Raw genomic sequence first — 24,461 nt, forward strand, 5'->3', positions numbered from 1 at the left:
TATGCAAATCAATAAATATAATCCATCACATAAACAGAACCAGTGACAAAAACCACATGATTTCTCAATAGATGCAGAAAAGGCCTTCAACAAAATTCAACACCACTTCAAGCTAAAAACTCTCAATAAACTAAGTATTGATGGAACATATCTCAAGATAATAAGAGCTATTTATGGCAAACCCACAGCCAAAATCATACCAGATGGGCAAAATCTGGAAGCACTCCCTTTGAAAATCAGCACAAGACAAGGATGCCCTCTCTCACCATGCCTATTCAACATAGTATTGGAAGTTCTGGGCAGGGCAATCAGGCAAGAGAAAGAAATAAAGGGTATTCAGTTTGGAAAAGAGGAACTCAAATTGTCTCTGTTTGCAGATGACATGATTGTATATTTAGAAAACCCCATCGTCTCAGCCCAAAATTTCCTCAAGCTGATAAGCAGCTTCAGCAAAGTCTCAGGATCAAAATCAATATGCAAAAATCACAAGCATTCCTATACACCAATAACAGACAAACAGAAAGCGGAATCATGAGTGAACTCCCATTCACAATTGCTACGAAGATAATAAAATACCTAGGAATCCAACCTACAAGGGATGTGAAGGACCTCTTCAAGGAGAACTACAAACCACTGTTCAAGGGAATAAAAGAGGACACAAACAAATGGAAGAACATTCCATGCTCATGGATGGGAAGAATCAATATCGTGAAAATGGCCATACTAGTACCCCAAGGTAATTTGTAGATTCAATGCTATCCCCATCAAGTTGCCACTGACTTTCTTCACAGAATTGGAAAAAACTATTTTAAATTTCATGTGGAACCAAACAAGAGCCTGCATAGCCAAGACAAGCCTAAGCAAACAGAACAAAGCTGGAGACATCATGCTACCTGACTTCAAACTATACTACAAGGTTACAGTAACTAAAACAGCATGGTACTGGTACCAAAACAGATATAGACCAATGGAACAGAACACAGCCCTCAGAAATCACACCACACATCTACCACCATCTAATCTTTGACAAACCTGACAAAAACAAGAAATGGGGAAAGGATTCCCTATTTAATAAATGGTGTTGGGAAACTAGCTAGCCATATGCAGAAAGCTAAAACTGAATCCCTTCCTTACACCTTATACAAAAATTAACTCAAGATGGATTAAAGACTTAAATGTAAGACCTAAAACCATACAAACCCTAGAAGAAAACCTAGGCAATACCATTCAGGACATAGGCATGGGCAAAGACTTCATGACTAAAACACCAAAAGCAATGGTAACAAAAGCCAAAATAGACAAATGGGATCTAATTAAACTAAATAGCTTCTGCACAGCAAAAGAAACTATCTGCAGAGTGAACAGCCAACCTACAGATTGGGAGAAAATTTTTGCAATCTATCCATCTGACAAAGGGCTAATATCCAGAATCTACAAAGAACTTAAACAAATTGACAAGAAAAAAACAACCAACTTCATCAAAAAGTGGGCAAAGGATATGAACAGACACTTCTTAAAAGAAGACATTTGTGCAGCCAACAGACATATGAAAAATGCTCATCACTGGTCAACAGAGAAATGCAAATCAAAACCACAGTGAGATACCATCTCACACCAGTTAGAATGGCAATCATTAGAGTCAGGAAACAACAAATGCTGGAGAGGATGCGGAGAAATAGGAACACTTTTACACTGTTGGCAGGAGTGCAAATTAGTTCAACCATTGTGGAAGACAGTGTGGCGATTCCTCAAGGATCTAGAACTAGAAATACCATTTGACCCAGCAATCGTATTACTGGGTATATACCCAAAGGATTATAAATCATGCTACTACAAAGACACATGCACACGTATGTTTATTGTGGCACTATTCACAATAGCAAAGACTTGGAACCAACTCAAATGTCCATCAATCATAGACTGGATAAAGAAAATGTGGCATATATACACCATGGAATACTATGCAGCTGTAGAAAAGGATGAGTTCATGTCCTTTGCAGGGACATGGATGAAGCTGGAAACTATCATTATCAGCAAACTATCACAAGGAAGAAAACCAAACACCGGATATTCTCACTCACAGGTGGGAATTGAACAATAAGATTACTTAGATACAGGGTGGGGAACATCACACACCAGGGCCTGTCGGGGTGTGGGGGGCTGGGGCAGGGATAGCATTAGGAGAAATATCTAATGTAAATGATGAGTTGATGGGTGCAGCAAACCAACATGGCACATGTATACCTATGTACCAAATCTGCACGTTGTACACCTGTACCTCAGAACTTAAAGTATAATAAAAAAAAAAAACTTCGCCAGTTTTGTAAATAAAAATTGTATCTGAGTTAGTTTATTCATTCGCAGTTGTTATTCATTTGGTTTTCCTTTTTGTGAGTTGTCTGAATAAGATGGTTACGTGATTAAAATATGCACATTCCTATGAGAAGTATAAACTAGTAGATTAGCACCAAATATATTAATGTTCTTCTACAATACTTGTGGCCCAGTCAAATTTTCTTTCATAAATACAACCTAAATAAAGCAAAATATGAAGCAATCCTTACCCTTCTTTGGAGATTTTGAGGAATCTTCTGCTGACCTAAATTCTTCTTCTTCTTGTTGTTGTTCTTCTTCTTCTTTTACTTCTCTTTTGTCTTCATTTTCTTTCTCTCCTTTAGACTCCTTTCTTGATTTCATGACTAATTCCTCTAGATCTTTATTTTTTATAAGGGTATGATGAAGTTTCTCATATGCATCTTCAAACTTTTCCTCTGCCTGTTTGGCTCTCTTTTCAACCTCCCTGATACGGAAGAGAAACACAACAAAATAGAAAGGGTTGAAAAAGTATTTTTGACTTAGAAACTCATTTTCTAAAAAGGCAGTGAGATTAGATGAACGTGTCTGAAGGGTAGAAAAAAGGGAAGCAACAGCATCAATGATTGATTGAGAACTGGGGCCCAGGGGGAGCAACTCTGAATGCTAATGTCAGAATAGAAATCATGCCGCTATTTAAGAATATATTTATCATTTCTTAATAAAATCTGATTTGGGGTATCTGGAATTCTCCATCAATGGCCAGGGAACTCCCTTTCAAGAGTTAATTTTGGCTTCTCTTAATTGATGTTATCTAACAAACTAAATTCAACAGAGTCCCTTCTTTTCTAAAACCAAATTTTTGCAATCAAAGAAACCAGCATGAGATGTGCTTCTTAGCTACTACAGCACATTATATGTCTACATGGCTACGCTCTTCTCCTGGCATCCCCAGCCATCTTAACTATATCGTCCTTTCTACTCTTTGAGATATGTAACATTCTTTCCCAAGCACAATAGTTTCTCCTAGTTCCATCTATTTCCCTAAGTCATCTCTTAGAAACATATTGAATTGGATCACTCTAACACCCCCCTCCAACACACACAAATACTTTGACTTCCTCTATCTTTCCACTGTAGATAAGGATGGATAAGATGTTCCCACCAGGGCACTGTAGTTTACTGCCTCTAGCAGAACATGTGGAGATATGTATCCCCCTAGTGAGGATACAGAAAGCAGGAGAGCCAAAGGGAAGCCAAAAAGTATGAATTTCTCAGTCAAGCCTTCTGGCCAGCCTATTTTCATCCTCTTACCATTGTGTTGACTCATACTTACAGTAACTTCTCCTGCATATGTTCAATTACAGCCATTGCTTCAAGATATTTTTGGGCCAATGTACCTTGCTTAGCTGATTCTCTCTGACAGAGGAAATATGAGATATGAATGAACTGACAGTCTCAACAGTTGGTATTCTACTTTTTCAGGATGTTCTGGATCAAACCTTCCAGAATATTCTTTTTCTACTAACCATATCTATCTAATAGATGGTTAAGCACACCCTTAATACAAAAAAAAAAAAAAAATAGGGATTGTCTGTGGCCAGATAGCATAGAAGCTTCCAAATTATTCATGCTACAGGTGAATAAGAATTTGATTGGAATTGTAAAGAAGCAGCAGGGGAAAGAGTAAAAACAAAAAGAAACAGAGAAATAAAAAAAGATTTAAAAAATAAGGAGAAGGGTCAACATGTTTCTTTATAAGTCAAGTTAAAGATCAAGGAAGCTAACTTGTATATATGTCTTACTAATAATTTACTTCACTAAGAATGTCACATTGCAAAATCCAATGAAGTCTTTAAATTCCTTAGGGAACTTCATAAATATCAGTTGAAGATATAAATCTTACCAGGCAAAGAAAATATGGGAAAAAGATAACCTCTTTAATTTATTTTGACTCTATATAAGAGGAAGGTGAGAGAGGACATTTAGAGGGCAAAAACTATAAGTATATTTTTAATTGAATATTAACATTTTCCCAGAACAGTGTACTTTTAAAGTCTCATTCATCCATGTCTCCCAAGCAGAGTCAAGTACAAGGTAAAGTCTACATTACAGAGGGAAGGAGAGAGAGAAGAGGGCGGACAGCCTGCCACAATCACAGCATGATCCAGTGGGCTAAAGCAAACCTGCATCTAAGCCTCTCATCCTCACTCACACATCCCATCATACCACTCTACCTTTTTCTAAAAGAGAAAAGAACTTGTGTTAGTCTCTTCACTATTTATTTATTTATTTATTCATTCATTTATTTATTTATTCTTTTTCTTTTTTAGATACTGGATCTTGCTCTGTCACCCAGGTTACAGTGCAGTGGCATAATCATAGCTCACTGCAGCCTTGACCTCCTAGACTCAAGCAATCCTCCCACCTCAGCCTCCCAAGTGGCTGGGACTACAGGTGCATACCACCATGCACAGCCAATTTTTCATTTTTTTGGTAGAGATTGGGTCTTGCTATGTTATCCAGGCTGGTCTTGAACTCCTGGCCTCAAGTGATCCTCCTGCTTCAGCCTTCCAAGTTCTGAGATTATAGGCACTGGCTACCACACTTGGCCAACTTCTTCAGTTTTGTGCTAGATATTAGACTCTTCTTTTCTCTGTCACATATTTTTCTCTTTCTGTTTTGTTGCTTCTTTTGGGTAACTTGTTTGGAAAGTACACACTATCATTTTTCACCCTGAACCAAACATATGTGACGTGGCTGTGCCTGCATGGCACACACTACTAACTTATTTGTTCTTCTGAAAGAAAGGGTTTCAGAGCAGAGGCTTCTAGAACTGGAATTCCACACATGGTTTACAGTCCTATGAAACAACTAAAACTATCGGTGGAATCCAAGATAAACCAGGATTGTCTACTACTACCTGTGTGCATTTGAGCCTTCTGACTCCTCGTTCTGTCAATAGATATAAATTTAGTTACAATATGCTAGGAAAATATCCCTTTCTTTTGATACTGGCAAGTACAGATTGTTTTGTGGTCCATTTCAAGTCCTTCAATAGCAGAGTTTCCAACCGTGGTCTGAAATGACATTTTGGACATTCCCGTGGTCTGAAATGCTGGTTGTGGGGCTGCTAGCATCCTCTACATGTGGCAGATGGCAATCCCCCATGCATCACCCATATACGGATGCAGGTGCCTCAAGGCTAATTACAGTTACTGCCACAGGCCTTCTTCTCAGGCTCCAAACCTTCCTCTGGCTTTCATGCTCTTTTACTCACTGTATAACAGAGACAAACATGGACCACGCAGCTCTTGGAATCAATTGTATTGGACCCTCCTTGCTTGTGCCTATGTGCTGTAGCTTCCAGTTAGTCTCCGTCTGACATCAATTCTGCCTTTAGATTTTTTTAGCTTGGCCTTCCTGGGGTTTGACTCTACTAATGGGCTTTGGGTTGCATCTCTATGGCTTGGGAGTGCATCAGGGAAGATCCCACTCCAGATTCAGCTCCTTGGATTCAATTCTGGACTCCTAGTTGGATTATCAGCTTTGGACATATTTTCTGGAGCCACCAATTTCAATTGCCCTTCCCTGATGTTGTTATAAAATGGGTAAATCAATCACTGCTCTTAATACCTGTGCCTGGGATACAAGGTATTGTGGGAGGAAAACACAGACATCTAAGGGCCTCCTTCATCCAAAATGACAGAGTTAAAGGCAGAAAGTCTAATCTTGTGTTGAAAATACTGCTGGGGCTGGGGCAGTGGCTCACACCTGGAACAGCACTTTGGGAGGCTGAGGCAGGTGGATCACCTGAGGTCAGGAGTTTGAGACCAGCCTGACCAACATGGTGAAATCTCATCTCTACTAAAAATACAAAATTAGCCAGGCATGGTGGCGCATGCCTGTAATCCCAGCTACTTGGGAGGCTGAGGCAGGAGAATTGCTTGAACCCGGGAGGTGGAGGTTGTAGTGAGCCAAGAATGCGCCATTGCACTCCAGCCTGGGCAATAAGAGCGAAACTCTGTCTCCAAAAATAAAAAAAAAAAAAAAAAGGAAGAAAGAAAGAAAGAGAGAAAGAGAAAAAGAAAGAAAGAAAAAGAAAATACTGTTGATTTTCAGCAATATTTTCTGGCCCCCACTCACCCTTCCAAAAGAGTTCATAGGTGATCCAGCAAAATCCCCTATCTTTCTCATATACTTCAACTCTTTACAGACAGCCAGGACCCATAGCTTTAAGATGAGCCTGAGATTATTTCTAACGTATTGCTTGTTAGGGCAGGAGACTTATGGGTAAACCTATTCACACTGACAAGCACTTGTAGTTAGGGTCCACTGTAGCTCTCAGCATTTTTGGTAGATGCTTAGGAGAGTTTGTTGAATATAGTCATCCCATATCTCCATCAGTCAGCTGAAATGTTATGGAATTCAAGCTGCTTGCCCTACAAGAACAATGTTGGAACGATTCGGATTAAAAGAGGGCTACAGAGTTGCTGTGTAATAAGTTTTCAGAGCTGATTATACTGGGCCGCACCTAAAGGCAGAGTGCCCTTCCTCCAAGTAAGGCAGGGTCAAAGTGAATGCTGCTTAATGGGATCATTGGGTTCACCAGCGAAATCAAGCACACTGCCAAACTGGGTAGTTGTGCTTGTATATGGCCTGGCAGGTCTTTTTTTTTTTTTTTTGTAAGTGGATGCCCACTTTGAGTATAATCCCCACAAAGTCCTATCTCCCGGATAACTAAGTAGTTTGAAATAATGCATTGTCCAGACCTCTGTTATGGTGCTAAGTTGCCAGGTAACCACATGAAGGGGGCCTGTTTGCTCAGGTCAAGCAAGTAACCTGCCCAATCGATGATGACTTACCACCACTCTTCTTAAGATATCACTCATATCACAACTGCTAGAAAATCCCCTACTGTAATCATTTACAGGAGAGAACACTAGGAGTAACTGGAATTCTCCATGCTCAGGTCCCTAGCTTCCTAGTTGTCTGGAACTACTTCTCACTAGAAACCCATGACTCAACTCTCTCTTGGAGCTTTGCTGTTGTCTAGCTGAGCTCCCAGGGACATGGTAAGTTATACCTGTAGACCACAAGGCTTCTGCTTCCCTAACTCTTCCTTTGTTTTTTCTTTCCTTCCCCAGTGTCAATCAAATGTACTGCCAGTATAAGCCAGGCCGGCTGCTTGGTTTCCTATTTTAAGATGGTCTAGAGGAAAAGGATAAAAGCGCCTCACTTGTCCAGGTGCAGTGGCTCACACCTGTAATCCCAGCACTTTGGGAGACTGAGGCGGGTGGATCACAAGGTCAGGAGTTCAAGACCAGCCTAGCCAATACAGTGAAACCCTGTCTCTACTAAAAATACAAAAATTAGCTGGGCATGGTGGTGCGTGCCTGTAATCCCAGCTACTCAGGAGCCTGAAGCAGAAGAATCACTTGAACCCAGCAGGCGAAGGTTTCAGTGAGCAAGATCACACCACTGCACTCCAGCCTGGGCAATAGAGCAAGACTCCATCAAGAAAAAAAAAAAAAAGCCCCTCACTTAAGCTCTAGCTCATTTAACTCTCAGCCAATCAGTAACAAAAGACCCAAGAAGATTAATCAACAAACTCCTATTTTAGAGGGCTAGGGACTTCCCTGGAGCCCTGCACACACATTTAGACTTCAATGCCAACCCATAGTTACCCCCTCCTCACTTTAATCTAAAAATCACACCCAGGGATGGAGATTTAAAATGCTAATGCTACATATGATGTATGAAGAAGCACAGTGAACCACTGTGCGAGTGTCAGAAAAACCCCTCCTATACATGCCCTGATATAACCCTTCCCCATAGAAAAACCCTACAAAACTAAACCACACACTACCCTCGGGGAACAGCCCGATCCTTCTCCTTTCTTGTCACTGGCTCTCTTGTACAGAAGCTAAATAAACTTGCTCTTTGCTACTATACCTAGTAGTCTTTATACTGGGAGATTGCAAGAAAAGAACCCATGGTGCTGGTAACACTGAGGGTTGTATTTTTAGACCAGGAAGACAGAGTACAGCTGCCCAATAGGTCTGGTGGCTTGAACTTGTATCCCTACTAAATGGTTATTTTTGTTCTTAGGACCAGAGGCGAGTGTCTGTTAAAATGGATAAAGGAAAAACAAAACAAAAAAATAAAAATAAAGGAAAACCTTACAGTGAAAGTTTGGAAACCTTAACCTTTCCACAGGGAGCCCCAGCCCCAGCAGCTTTGTGAATGGGAAGAATACGGAGCTTTGGCCCTGCCTGCCCCACAGGTCCTGCAGTGCAGTCTAAATCAAGACACACCTTCCCCAGCTCCACCCCATGAGCCAAATCTCTAATATCCTAAGCTAGTTCAAAGAAACTCTATTCTCTGAGAACCAACATCCCCAAATATCAATCAACCTCGCCCCCTGCTAGAATAGCACAATTAGGCCTCTTCTGCTTGAGCGCCTGGTGATCGAAGCCACTTTTGCAAAATGATGATGGTAAGATAAATCTGACAGGGCTGACTCCATCTTGCTTGAGTCTCACAGACTCACTGACTTGGCTCATTCCAGGGTGGGGGCAAAGTTTAAATGATAATATCTCTTCCCCAAAACTAAACTACCGTTGTAAAACTAATGAAAGGCCACCAAGTTAGGAGTATGAGAGGGACCTGAATTCAGCCATTATTCCAGAGGTCACAAGATTTGCGACTTCCCCAATTACGCCTGTAAATAACATCATTATTGTAGAACCTAAGGTTGGTATTTTGAGATGTCTTTTCAAGTTTCTGAGAGCAGGATGGTGCCACTGTGACTCATAACTCAAGTAGTCCTGCGGCCCCCACCCAGAAATGGACTCAGTGCATGAGGACCATTTTCCATACCCCATGATCGCATCCCCAACCAGTAAGCAACAGCCACACCCTGGCCTCCTGCCTACCAAACTATCTTGGAAAAAGCCTAACCTTTGAGCCTTCAAGAAGATGGATCTGAGTAGTAACTCCATCTCCTACATGGTGTGGCCAGCTTCGTGTCAACTAAACTCTTTCTTTGCTGCAATGCTGTTTTCCCAGATAATTGATTGTGTCTGTGCAATGGGCAGGAAGGACCCACTGGGAAGTCACATGATCCCTTTCTACTTGTGCAGTACTCCAGCCACCATTCCACAGGAAGAATGTGATTCTTCTTGGCTTCCAGAAACTTGCAAGTACTTGTACATCTGGATGTGGCATTTCAGTCCTCTCTCCAGATTTTTTGGTTAATCAGAACCTAGACAGTTTGGTTTTTAGTGATCTATAGTAGCAGCAGCAAATTTTCAAAAGCTTAGAGATGACCTTACTGGTCCATGTTCTCTTTACCTGGGCTATCTATATGGCACTGCCAGTATCACACAGAATGGCAGTACCTGGGAGCAATGGACCTCGCACAATCAAAGACGTGTGATGCTCCTCAGTTTTGTCCCAGACTGCACGCTCCTAGTTTCCTGACTGCTTCCTGCCTGGCTTCAGGGCCTAGCCTGGACAGCATACCAGAGTTCTGAAAGCCAAGTCTGAGGCAGGAGGGCTTGTAGCTGGGACTGGTGGGGGTTAGCAGATAAAAAGCTGCTATCCGTTGTCTTTGTCTCCCTTTTTAAAAAATCTCGGCCGGGCGTGGTGGCTTACACCTGTAATCCCAGCACTTTGGGAGGCCACAGCAGGAGGATCACAAGGTCAGGAGTTCAAGACCAGCCTGACCAACATAATGAAACCCCGTTGCTACTAAAAATACAAAAAATTAGCCAGGCATGGTGGTGGGCACCTGTAATCCCAGCTACGCAGGAGGCTGAGGCAGGAGAATTGCTTGAACTTGGGAGGCGGAGGTTGCAGTGAGCTGAGATTGCACCATTGCACTCCAACCCGGGTGACAGTGCGAGACTCTGTCTCAAAAAAGAAAAAGAAAAAGAAAAAAAAAAATCTCATGACATTGTATTCCATTCCCAGTGCTCCCTCTTACATATTTGCCTTACAGTCTTAGTGACCAACATAGTGATGTATTATTTTTAAAACTTGTTCAAAGTTCTCTGATGTCTCCCAAGGCAACACTTTGGAAGAATGTGCTGAAGGAAATTAAAATATATTGCCCCCAAAATATATTTATTTGACGTATTTTGAAATAGCCACTGCCTGGCCAGGAAACAAAAGTGGCCTTGCAAAGCTGTCTTTTGTGGGAAAAATTCGCGTCTGTAGACAATTTCCATTAAAGCAGTCACCACCCCTTCCCCTTTCTATGCCTTTCCAGGACCCAGGAGAGAGTAAGAGTCTGATGCCTTTCGAAATCTAAAAATAAACATTATTATCTCTTCTCTTTGAGGGAGGCTTCATCTACATAACAAGGCCACCTTTGCCAGCCAAGCTTCTTCCTTTTCTCTCTCTCTCAACCAGTCTTGTCACTAACCTGATTCACCAAGGTAACCTGTTTCTAGCCATACTCAGTCTGTATTCTTTACTGTGGCCCCAGGATGGTATATGAGCTTCCATAACTCACTGGGAAACTGGATCTTCATTCTGAAGGGTCTCATGTATACATGTTAAACAAATTTATATGACTTTTCTCCTATTAATCAATTTGCCTCACACCGGTGATTTTTCAGCAAACCTTTAGGGGGCCAAGAGCCCATGGCTCAAACACCCCTAATAATGAAATGGTTCTTAACTTTAGCGTGTAGAAATTTGACAAAATCTATTGATCCTCCAATCCAAGAAAATGTACAGTGACAACATACACACAAAATGTTACCACCACTTCAGGGAATTAGTGGGATAAAGCCCATCCATAAACTCCTAAAGTCACAGTGTTCTGTAGAGAGTAAGATACTGATCAATGGCTGACTGAAATCTACCATGGTCCTACAACCAAACTTCTGTGGAGACATTTTAAACCTGCTTTCTTGCTGAGTTTCCACAGCTACTGTCTCTAAGTTTCCAGTTTCCCGACAATTATTGTTCTTAGGAGTATGTGCTTATTATCACAGCTCTCAACAAAGTCTACTAAATGAATGTTTAAAAATTAGTCAAGGCCGGGCGCGGTGGCTCAACCCTGTAATCCCAGCACTTTGGGAGGCCGAGACGGGCGGATCACGAGGTCAGGAGATTGAGACCATCCTGGCTAATACGGTGAAACCCCGTCTCTACTAAAAAAATACAAAAAACTAGCCGGGCGAGGTGGCGGGCGCCTGTAGTCCCAGCTACTCGGGAGGCTGAGGCAGGAGAATGGCGTAAACCCGGGAGGCGGAGCTTGCAGTGAGCTGAGATCTGGCCACTGCACTCCAGCCTGGGCGACAGAGCGAGACTCCGTCTCAAAAAAAAAAAAAAAAAAAATTAGTCAAATACTGACCAAGAGATTGTTAAACTAAGGAAAGAGATGAAATGCTGATGTTAAAATGGGGTTTAGGCCAGGTGCAATGGCTCACATCTGTAATCCCAGCATTTTGGGAGGCTGAGGTGGGTGGATCACCTGAGTTTGGGAGTTCGAGACCAGCCTGGCCAACATGGTGAAACCCCATCCCTACTAAAAATACAAAAATTAGCTGGGCATGGTGGCAGGTACCTGTAATCCCAGCTACTCCGCAGACTGAGACAGGAGAATCTCTTGAACCCAGGAGGCAGAGCAAAACTCTGTCTCAAAAAAAAAAGAGGTTTAAAGATGAGAATGAGAAGCTTTTGTAAAGTTAAGGTGAAAATATAAGTTTTCCAGGAATTATGTTGGAAGAAAAATATCTGTAAAATACATGACTTAGGAACCCCTGGTCCCCTTGGAGTAGCTAAAAGTGATGTTAGCACCATATCATGTTTGTGTAATGTTAAATAGTGTTGAATTCCCTAGTTGGGTTTCAGATACATACCCAGGAAGACAACACATCTGTTTCAAATAGAGGTTTGGAATGAACATTTTCATCTTCTCCAATGAATCGAATTAGTTTTTCCTCCTCTGTAGATGCTGAAGGTTGCTAGAACACAGAAACCCGCGGACCTGTTAGCAAGCTGGTGGGCAACACAGTGGCACACCAGCAAGTTTCCTGGCACCATGTTGGAAACTTACATTTTTCATTTGCTTTAATCATACAACAAGCATTTTTGAAGACTTTCACCTAGCAAACGCTGTGAAAAACTGGTGGGATGGGGAGTGTGGACAACAGGATATAACTATGGGAAAAACAAAGAGGATTTCTTCCAGCTTCCAGGAACTAACAGTACTGTAGGAGAGATAGATAATAAAATGAATAATTATGGTATAACATGATTACTGTTCGCATAAAAGTGTGTTCCAAAGGCTGTGTGCACCCAGAAAAGGGTCACGCATTCTTCCTAGGCACTTCAGGAATTATTAACAGAGAAAATGATATTTAAAGGCTGAACGGGTGCTTGTAAAATAGAGAGGAAAGGAGCTGAACTAAGTCTACAGGTAGTAGTAGTAGTAGTAGTAGTAGTAGTAGTAGCAGCAGTAGCAATGGTTTTGTCAACAGAAAAGGGGTCTTATCCCAGACCCCAAGAGCAGGTTCTTTGATCTCACACAGGATAAAATTCAGGGTGACTCACAGAGTATAGTAAAGCAAAAGCAGTTTATTAGAAATTACTCTATTACAGAGGAGGGTATCCTCAGAAAGCAAGAGGAGAAATGCCCTTACATAAATATAATGCTTGCTTATATAGGAGATTAAGGCTAGGAATAGTGTACTTTATTATAAAGCCTGGTGATCAGCGTGACAGGCTATTAGTATTGTTATTCTCTAATGTAACTGTTGATTTCAGCAATAATTTATGAGTGTACTATCAGAGACGTATGAACCAGAAAAGCTCCATCTTAAAGAGCAGCTGGGTACCATGAGGCTAAAACCTACTGGGCTGCCTCCCCAGATGGTTCTAAGTCATAGGATGAGATAAAAGGTCAGCACAAAATACAGGTCATAAAGACCTTGCTGATAAAACAGGTTGCAGTAAAGAAGCGGGCCAAAACCACAATGGTCACGAGAGTGACCTCTGGTTGTCCTCACTGCTATAATCCTATCAGCGCCATGACAGTTTACAAATGCCATGACAATGTCAGGAAGTTACCCTATATGGTCTAAAAAGGGGAGGCATGAATAATCCACCCCTTGTTCAGGATATCATCAAGAAAATGGGCAACCAGTAGCCCTTAAGTCTACTCTGTCTGTGGAGTAGCTGTTCTTTTATTCCTTTACTTTCTTAATAAACTTGCTTTCACTTTGGACTGCAAACTTGCCCTGAATTCTTTCTTGTGCAAGATCCAAGAACCATCTCCTGGGGTCTGAATCGTGATCCCTTTCCTGTAACAGTACCATTATCTTTAAAGTGAAACGCATTTTTAAACTGAGAATGCCTTTTTCCATTAACTCGTTTCCTCAACCATGAACATCTTGTGATTAAGAGTGTCCAGTTTCCTGGGAAATTAACCCAGTAGGTTTTGCTTTATCTGGACTTTATTCAAGATGGAGTCACTCTAGTTAAGACACCTCTGACAATTTCCATTTATTCTGTGCCTTCTATATACCAAACACTTTACCAGAAAGAAAACAGAAAATGACGATTGAAATAGGCTTAGGTGTTATATAATATTTTTGTTCTGTTGTCTTGCCTGTGCAGTGAGTAGAAGACCTAGTTCAGAGCCTGGAGTCATGCCAACACTTAAACTATATACAGAGAAGAAACACATCAGAGAAGTAAATTAAGACATTGTAGGGAGTATTAGGCAATCACGAGTTTTAGAAGCCAAAGATAGTAGTAGTCAATCTAAGAATTAGCAAGTGCTCTTGTGCCAGACTTAACTGGGTTTGAATATTGGTTCTGCCACTTACAGCTATATGATTTTGAGTAAGTCAGTCAACCTCTCTGAGCTTCAGTTTTCTTATCTGTAAAACGGGGGCAATAATATATACCTTGAAGTTGTGTTGCAAAGTATATCACTCATGATAGGCACTCAATGTTTGGTAATCCTTGTATTATTATTATTATTATTATTATTATTATTACTACAAATGTCCTAGGAAGGACTTTTATTACTACAAATGCCCCTGCAGGGGTTGAGACAGGGTAAAGGGAAGAGAGGTCTGGTGATGGGCCTGGGAGGAGGGCAAAAGGCAGCTCAGAATGGGAGCTGAAGAAGTGGAAATATGGAGTTTCAAAGTGTTATCTGAAAAAGGTGGCAATGAAGGGCTAAAAAAATAGCACCAGAGTGAGAGGTAGGTTGTGTAGTTAATGGTAATATAGGTATAAATGAGGCTAATGGGAAATGGCTGGATTTAGAAGGGAAAAGGAACATCCTTTCCTCTGAAAATAACGTGACAAAGATAAATATTTCTGCAGGTTTGGCTAAATCTATATGAGAAAAAGAGTTCACTCCAGACCACCTACTTCTATTCTCCACTGTGTGTGTCTCTCTCTCTATATGTATAATTTCCCCCACTATAAAGGGTCCAGGCATGGTGGCTCATATCTGTAATACCAGCACTTTAGGAGGCCGAGGTAAGACGATCACTTGAGACTGGGAGTTCAAGACCAGCCTGGGCAACATAGCAAGATCCCATCTCTATTTTAAAAAATTTAAAAATTAGCTAGGCATGGTGGTGCATAACTGTAGTCCTAGCTATTCAAGAGGCTGAGGTAGGAGGATCATTTGAGCCCCAGAGTTCGAGGTTACAGTGAGCTATGATGACACCACAGCACTCCAACCTGGGTGACAGAGCAAGACTCTGTCTCTAAAACATATATATGTATGTATGTATATAGGAGGAAAAACAAATACCAAATAATCTTACTTCTTCTGCTCTCTCTTTATTTTCCTCCTGAAGTTTCCTATCCTCCTTACTTTCTTCTTCATCCTCTTGAAGAGACTCATCTATTTCAGGCTCAATGAATTCTTTTACAGCCTCCTGTGAGATGAAACAGTATGATGATTAAAGGATGTATATAAATATTAGCAATTATTTGTTCAAAAATATTTAATGAGCACTAATCCTGCAACTGGGTACTGTGCTAGTGACAAGGATACAAAGGTTGATAAAAATAGTCCCTGTCCTTAAGAAACTTATAATTTCATGGACAAGAATATACCATGAATGCATATAGTCACATAGTAGGAGCACCTGATTTAGACAAGGTAGGGGACTGGGTAAAAGAGGGAGTTGGTCAAGAATGTTTCCTGAAGGAGATAATGTTTGAGTTTTTTCTTGAAGGATGGGGAAGGAAAAGAAGGAGCCCTGGGCAGAGGATGTTGTATGTACATGATTGGTTCTGAGGGAGTCTAGTTCAACAGGACAAAAACTGGGAGACAAATGAACAGGAGTGCAATCATAGAGAAAGGGCGAGACTGTCAAGCCAGGGAGATGATTGGCTCTTATCCTGAAGGCAATGAGGCTCTAATAAATTGACTGATTTGCTTTGCATTTCAAAACAATCATTCTAGCAACAGGAGACACTTTGGGAGGCCGAGGCGGGCGGATCACAAGGTCAGGAGATCGAGACCATGGTGAAACCCCGTCTCTACTAAAAATAGAAAAAATTAGCCGGGCGCAGTGGCGGGCGCCTGTAGTCCCAGCTACTCGGGAGGCTGAGGCAGGAGAATGGCGTGAACCCGGGAGGCGGAGCTTGCAGTGAGCCGAGATTGCGCCACTGCACTCCAGCCTGGGCGACAGAGCGAGACTCCGTCTCAAAAAAAAAAAAAAAAAAAAAAAAAAAAAAAAGAAGAGGAAGAAAGGGAAGGAGAGGAAGAGAAAAGGAGCGTGAACAAAATAGCGGTTGCTGGAATGAAGAGAAGGAAAAGGAAGATTTAAAAGATATTTAAGAGGTAAGTCCGAGTGATTGACTGGATGGACACGGGATGGTTAGGGAAAAGGTACATCTTAAATGACACTTAGTTTATAATTTAGACCACTAGAGAGATGACAATGCCATTCACAGAGATAATGAACAAAACTGGATAAACAGGTTTGGAGAGAGAGAGGAGTTCAGATTAGGCTGTGAAGGTTTGAGGTACCATTGAGATATCCAAGAGAAAATATCCAGCAAGTAGCTGAATATATGGATCTGGAGTTTAAGATGAAAGAATTTGGGCTAAAAATAGAGATCTGACAGTTACCTGCATTTAATTAAAGCCAAGAAAGTAAATTATATCCTAAAGGCAAACTTGTGACGTAGCCAGAGAATCAGACAGTAACCCAGTTACATAAAATGCTAGAGATCTATGGAAAACAGTGTGCCGATTCCTTAAAGAACTAAAAATAGATCTACCATTCGATCCAGCAATCCCACTCCTGGGTATCTATCCAGAGAAAAAGCAGTCATTATATGAAAAAGATGATTGTACACACATGTTTATAGCAGCACAATTCACAATTGCAAAAATATGGAACCAACCCAAATGCCCATCAATCAATGAGTGAATAAAGAAAATGTGGTATATATACACCATGGAATACCACTCAGCCATAAAAAGGAATTAAATAATGGCATTTGGAGACTGTTATTCTAAGTGAAGTAACTCAGGAATGGAAAACCAAATATTGTATGTTCTCACTCATAAGTGGGAGCTAAGCTATGAGAACACAAAGCCATAAGAATGATACAATGGACTTCAGAGATTCAGGGGAAAAGGGTGGGAGGTGAGGAGGGATAAAAGACTACACATTGGGTACAGTGTACACTGCTTGGGTGATGGGTGCACCAAAATCTGAGAAATTATCACTAAAGAACTTACTCATGTAACCAACTATGACCTGTTTACCAAAAACCTATTGGGAAAAAAAAAAGGAATGATGTTCTGATGCAGGCAACAATGTGGCTGACCTTTGAAAACACTATGCTAAGTGAAATAAGCACAAAAGGGCCGGGTGTGGTGGCTCAAGCCTGTAATGCCAGCACTTTGGGAGGCCAAGATGGGCGGATCACAAGGTCAGGAGATCGAGATCATCCTGGCTAATACAGTGAAACCCCGTCTCTACTAAAAAAATACAAAAAACTAGCCAGGTGAGGTGGCGAGCGCCTGTAGTCCCAGCTACTCGGGAGGCTGAGGCAGGAGAATGGCGTAAACCCGGGAAGCGGAGCTTGCAGTGAGCTGGGATCGGGCCACTGCACTCCAGCCTGGGCGACAGAGCGAGACTCCGTCTCAAAAAAAAAAAAAAGAAAAGAAAAGAAAAAAAAAAAGAAATAAGCACAAAAGGCCACATATTGTATAATTCCATTTACATGAGATGTCCAGAACAGGCAAATCCATAGAGCCAGAAAATGTGTAGTGTTTCCAGGGCCTGAGAAGAAAGAGGAAATTTGAGTGACTGTTAATCAGTATGGATTTTCTTTTTGGGAATGATAAAAATGTTCTGGAATTGAATAGTGATTATCACTGCACAACTTTGTGAATATACTACAAACTATTACTGAATTGTACATATTACATGAATTGTATCTCAATAAAGCTGTTATTTTTAGAAAAATAATTTGGCCACTCCACATTGTATACATACTTCAAAACATCATGTTGTACACAATGAAAATACACAATCTTTATTTGTCAATTAAAATAAATAGGAAATCGCTGCCTCAAAAAAAATCAGATGAAATCAAAGCCTATACTCAAGGAAAACAATAATAGATTTTCAAATCTCTGAAAAAAAATAAAATAAAATGCTAGGGAAGAAAGAGGAGCCTGAAAAGGCAGCCAGAAGTAGCCTCTGAAGTATGAGAGGCCACGAGGAAAGCCAAAAGAGAAGAAAGAAGGAATCATCAGTGTTGAACACCTCAAAGGAGTCTACTCATAGAGATTTAAAACCATCCTCTGGATGTTTACAGCACCAATATTTATAAAAGCAAAAGCTAGCAATAAGCTCAATGCCCACAACAGGAAAATGCATACACAAATTATGGTGTAAGCCATATAACAAAATGCTTTATAGCAATGTTAAATTATGCTATAGAAATATGTATATAGTATAGAAAAATAGTCACAATGTATTAGGATATTTTTACAAAATGAAAATACTTTTTTCTTGGTAATATTTTTGCTGTAAAATATTTGAACACTACAGAGGAATTAAGAATCTTAACGCTCAAAGAGTTAATAATTTCTATCAGTTTGCTGAATATTCTTCTAGAATGCTTTTTGCACCTATAAACATTTTAATATAAATGAGATAATATAACTTATATTCTATAATCTACTTTTCTCAATAATATATCATGGATTATATTTATTTAACTACTTAAACATCTACTTCATCTGCATAGAACTCCATCATTTCAATGTACCATATTGTATTTAACTAATCTACTGATCAACATTCATATTGTTTCTAGTATTTTGCTATTATACTATGCTGTAATAAACATTCTTTTACAGCTATATCATATACTAGAATTATCAAAAAGACTACAAAAGTTATATTTAACCTATTTAAAGAAATAAGAGAGTGAAAATATGAGCAGAGAGAGAAAGATTACAAAAATGCTCAGACTTGAAAAAGAATCAAATAGGACTTCAGCAATTTAACTGTAAAACTCAACAGAAAGGTTTAATGGCAGACGAAATTCAATTGGAGGGCAAATTAGTGAACTGGATGGTAAGCCAGAAAAATTATTCAGGATGCAATACAGAGAAATAGAGAGATAGAGAATATGGAAGAAGGTTAAGAGACATGGGGGATTGATTCCAACACACATTCATTTAGAGTTCTAGAAGGAAAGAAGAGAGCAGAGTTGATGGGTGCAGCACACCAACATGTCACAAGTATAAATATGTAACAAACCTGCACGTTGTGCACGTGTACCCTAGAACTTAAAGTATAATTTTAAAAAAAGAGAGAGAGAGAGGAAAAAAAAGAAGACAGCAAATGCAGTAGAGGCAATATTTGAATAGATGATGACTGATAATTTTCCAGATCTAACAAAAGATACCAAACTAAAGATTCAGGAAATCAAGAGAATCCCAAGCAAAATTTTAAAAGAAAAGAAAATCCATCTCCACATTAATCTGAGCAAAGACAAAAAGATGATCTTAAAAACAGTCAGAGAGAAGAGATGAATTAACTTCAAAGAAACAGACAGTTGGATTCTCAATGGTCAGTTCAATAACAACAAAAACCAGAAAATAGTAAAAATAATAATGATGTGCTGAGATAAAAGAATACCATCCTAGAATTAATAGCATACCCAGCAAAAAAATGAGGGTGAAATAAAGGCATTTTCAGACAAATGAAAACTGAGTTTGCCACCAGGAGATCTTCACTAAAGAAAATTCTAAAGGTTAAGGCAGAAGAAAAATAACCCAAGGTGGATATCTGAGACTTCTGAAGAAAGAACAAATAAATTAACTTATAAATCAGCTCCAATGCCAGCATATTTCTTAAAGGTAAATCACTAAAGGCATTCCTGCTAAAGTCAGAAGCAAGAAAAGGATGCTTGTTATTTCCACTGCTATTTAATATTGAATTGGAAGAATTACTCAATACAATTAAACAAGAAAAAGCAACTAGAAGTATCTATCAGAATTGAAAAGAAAGAGGTAAAACTATCCCTATTTGTAGGTGATTTGATTAAGTATTTAGAAAACCCCAAATAATCCACTGAAAAACTACTAAAAATAGTAAGAGGAGGAGCAGCAAAAAGAGGAGAAAAAAACACAATATGAGAATTTAGTAAAGTCACAGCACGTAAAATTAAAGTAAGAATGGTGGCGAACATCTGTAATCCTAGCACTTTGGGAGGCTGAGGCAGGAGGATCACTGGAGCCTAGGAATTCAAGCCAGCCTAGGCAACATAGCAAGACCCTGTCTCTATGAAAATTTAAAAATTAGCCAGGCATGGTGTCATGCACCTATAATCCTACCTACTCAGGAGGCTGAGGTGGAAGGATTGCTTGAGCACAGGAGGTCAAGGCTGCAGTGAGCCATGACTAGACCACTGAACTCCAGCCTGGGTGACAGAGTATGATCTGATCTCAAAATATAAAACAAAATTAAATTAAATTAAAATACAGAAATTGATTATATATATTATATATACACATAGTTACTAGTTAGAACATATAATGGAAAAGAATGTCTCATTTAAAATAGCAAAAAATAAAATACTCAGGCATAAACCTAATAAATGTACAAAATGCAAACAAATAAGACATGATTGACAGGCATAAAAGTAGACATCCTATATTCCATATTCTTGGATAACACAATTCAGCATCATAAACGTGTCTGCTCTAAGTTAATATATAAATTTAATATTATACTGGTTTTTAAAAGTCATATTTTTAAGAACTAGATTATAAAGTTATATAGAAAAGTAGCCAGGTGGCAGGAGGATCACTTAAGCCCAGGAGTTTGAGACCAGCCTAGGCAACATCAAGACCCTGTCTCTAAAGAATAAATAAATAAATAAATAAATAAATAAATAAATGGAAGAATAAGTGAGCAAGAATAGCAATGAAATGTCTGAAAAAGATCCATGAAGAGAGCTGGTCTTACCAGATATGAAAATGTATCATAAGAAAGTCAAACTATCCCTGTTTGCAGATGACATGATCCTATATCTAGAAAACCTAATTGTCTCAGCCCAAAAGCTTCTTAAGCTGATAAACAACTTCAACAAAGTCTCAGGATACAAAATCAACATGCGAAAATCACTAGCATTCCTATACATCAACAACAGTCAAGCCAAGAGCCAAATCACAAACAAACTCCCATTCACAATTGCCACAAAAAGAATAAAATACCTAAGGAATATAGCTAACTAGGGAAGCAAAATATCTCTAAAAGGAGAACTACAAACCACTGCTCAAAGAAATCACAGATGACACAAATGGAAAAACATTCCATACTCATAAATAGGAGGAATCAATATTGTTAAAATGGCCATACTGTCAAGGGCAATTTATAGATTCAGTGCTATTCCTATCAAACTACCATTGACATTCTTCACAGAACTAGACAAAACTATTTTAAAATTCATATGGAATCAAGAAGAAGGCTGAATAGCAAGGCAATCCTAAGAAAAAAGAAAAAAACTGAAGGCATTACACTACCCAACTTCAAAGTATAGTACAGGGCTACAGTAACCAAAACAGCATGGTATGATACAAGAACAGACACATACACCAATACCTAGAAATAAGACTTCACACTGACAAACCATCTGATCTTCAACAAAGCTGACAAAAACAAGCAATAGGGAAAGAATTCCCTATTCAATAAATGGTGCTGGGATAACTGGATAGCCATATGGAGAAAATTGAAACCAGAACCCTTCCTTATGCCATATACAAAAATTAACTGAAGATGGGATTAAAGGCTTAAATGTAAAACCCAAAACTATAAAAACCCTGGAAGACAACCTAGGCAATACCATTCTGGACATAGAAATGGGGAAAGATTTCACAATGAAGATGCCAAAAACAATTGCAACAGAAGCAAAAATTGACAAATGGGATCTAATTAAATTAAAGAGCTTCTGGACAGTAAAAGAAACTATCCATAGAGTAAACAGACAACCTACAGAGTGGGAGAAAATTTTTGCAAACTATGTATCCGACGAAGGTCTAATATCCAACATCTACGAGAAACTTAAACAAATTTACAAGCAAAAAACGACTTCATGTCTAAAACACCAAAAGCAACGGCAGCAAAAGCCAAAATTGACAAATGGGATCTAATTAAACTAAAGAGCTTCTGCACAGCAAAAGAAACTACCATCAGAGTGAACAGGCAACCTACAGAATGGGAGAAAATTTTTGCAATCTACTCATCTGACAAAGGGCTAATATCCAGAACCTACAAAGAACTCAAACAAATTTACAAGAAAAAAACAAACAACCCCATCAAAAGTGGGCAAAGGATATGAACAGACATTTCTCAAAAGAAGACATTCATACAGCCAACAGACACATGAAAAAATGCTTATCATCACTGGCCATCAGAGAAATGCAAATCAAAACCACAATGAGATACCATCTCACACCAGTTAGAATGGCGATCATTCAAAAGTCAGGAAACAACAGGTGCTGGAGAGGATGTGGAGAAATAGGAACTCTTTTACACTGTTGGTGGGATTGTAAACTAGTTCAACCATTATGGAAAACAGTATGGCAATTCCTCAAGGATCTAGAACTAGATGTACCATATGACCCAGCCATCTCATTACTGGGTATATACCCAAAGGATTATAAATCATGCTGCTATAAAGACACATGCACACGTATGTTTATTGCGGCACTATTCACAATAGCAAAGACTTGGAATCAACCCAAATGTCCATCAGTGACAGACTGGATTAAGAAAATGTGGCACATATACACCATGGAATATTATGCAGCCATAAAAAAGGATAAGTTTGTGTCCTTTGTAGGGACATGGATACAGCTGGAAACCATCATTCTCAGCAAACTATCACAAGAACAGAAAACCAAACACCGCATGTTCTCACTCATAGGTGGGAACTGAACAATGAGATCACTTGGACTCAGGAAGGGGAACATCACACACAGGGGCCTATCATGGGGAGGGGGGAGGTGGAGGGATTGCATTGGGAGTTATACCTGATGCAAATGACGAATTGATGGGTGCTGACGAGTTGATGGGTGCAGCACACCAACATGGCACAAGTATACATATGTAACAAACCTGCACACTATGCACATGTACCCTAGAACTTAAAGTATTAAAAAAAAAAAAAGTGGGCAAAGAACATGAACAGACACTTTTCAAAAGACATAAATGTGGCCAACAATCATATGAGAAAAAGCTCAACATCACTGATCATTAGAGAAATACAAATCAAAACCATAATGAGATACCATCTAACACCAGTCAGAATGGCAACTATTACAAAGTCAAAAAATAACAGATGCTGGCAAGGTTGTGGAGAGAAAGGATCACTTATACACTGTCAGTGGGAGTGTAAATTAGTTCAGCCATAGTGGAAGACAGTGTGGTGACTCTTCAAAGATCCAAAGACAGAAATGCCATTTGACCCAGCAATCCCATTACTAAGTATATACCGGAAGGAATATAAATCATTCTATGGTAAAGACACATGCATGCATATGTTCATTGCAGCACTATTCATAACACCAATGACACGGAATTAACCTAAATATCCATCAATGATAGACTGGATAAAGAGAATGCAGTACATATACACCATGGAATGCAATGTAGCCATAAAAAGAATGAGATCATGTCCTTTGCAGGGACATGGATGGAGCTACTAGAGGCCATTATCCTTAGCAAACTAATACAGGAAGAGAAAACCAAATACTACATGTTTTCCCTTTTAAGCTAAATGATGAGACCACATGGACACATAAAGGGGAACAACACGTACTGGGGCCTTTAGGATGGTGGAGGTTGGGCAGAGGGAGAGGATCAAGAAAAACAACGGAAGGGTACTAGGCTTAATACCAAGGTGATGAAATAATCTGTACAACAAACCTCCATGACACAAGTTTACCTTTGTGACAAACCTGCACATGTACCCCTGAACTTAAAATAAAAGTCAAAAAAAAAAAAGAAGAAAATGTATCATAAAGCCTCAATAATTAAGATATTGTGGTAATGACCCATTAATAGATCAATAGAAAAGAACAGAAAATCAAAAAATAGACTTAGGTTGAATACAGTTGTTTTCAAATGTTGGAAATATTATAATATGGAAGACAAATCAGCCCTGTTCATATTAACTACAAAAGACTGAACTAGGACCAGTAGGTAGAAAAAGCTAAAGTTACAAGGAGACATTACATTTAGTTCAATAGAAAGAATTAATGTTCTAATACTCAGCACTCACCAAAAATGAATGGAGTCTTTCTGAAAGTAGTTCTCTGTCACTTCAGATATTCAAACTTAGGCATAATGATCAAGTATGGATATTACATTAAGATTCATCATCAGATAAAAGAGAAGATCATCATGGTGGATGGGAGGTAGGACTAGATTGTAGCTCTGACTCAGATGGATAGATGGTGTGTGGAGGCTCGCATCAGAAATTTTAGCTCCAGAATGACTGCAAGAACAAAGCAAGAATCCCAAGAGGACCCACAGACCCTCCGAAGGGAGCAGACTGCTCCTGTAGGACCCAGGAGACACCCCAAATACTGTGAGTGCTGAAACTGTAGAAGT

General features: G+C 39.5%; 1 protein-coding gene across 3 annotated transcripts in view; it reads right to left on the bottom strand.

Moving 5' to 3' along the window:
* Positions 1–24,461, bottom strand: part of AXDND1 (axonemal dynein light chain domain containing 1) — a 187,323-nt gene that overhangs the window by 19,329 nt on the left and 143,533 nt on the right. For all 3 annotated transcript variants that reach the window (XM_073011737.1, XM_073011736.1, XM_037985895.2), the window contains 4 exons: positions 15,123–15,236; positions 12,192–12,296; positions 3,650–3,732; positions 2,565–2,800 (listed from right to left, as the gene is read on the bottom strand). In XM_073011737.1, the coding sequence (XP_072867838.1) occupies positions 2,565–2,800; positions 3,650–3,732; positions 12,192–12,296; positions 15,123–15,236 (538 nt within the window). The remainder of the gene's footprint in view (positions 1–2,564; positions 2,801–3,649; positions 3,733–12,191; positions 12,297–15,122; positions 15,237–24,461) is intronic.

Source organism: Chlorocebus sabaeus, chromosome 25 (genome assembly GCF_047675955.1).
Source record: "Chlorocebus sabaeus isolate Y175 chromosome 25, mChlSab1.0.hap1, whole genome shotgun sequence".
In the NCBI taxonomy this organism is placed as follows: domain Eukaryota; kingdom Metazoa; phylum Chordata; class Mammalia; order Primates; family Cercopithecidae; genus Chlorocebus; species Chlorocebus sabaeus.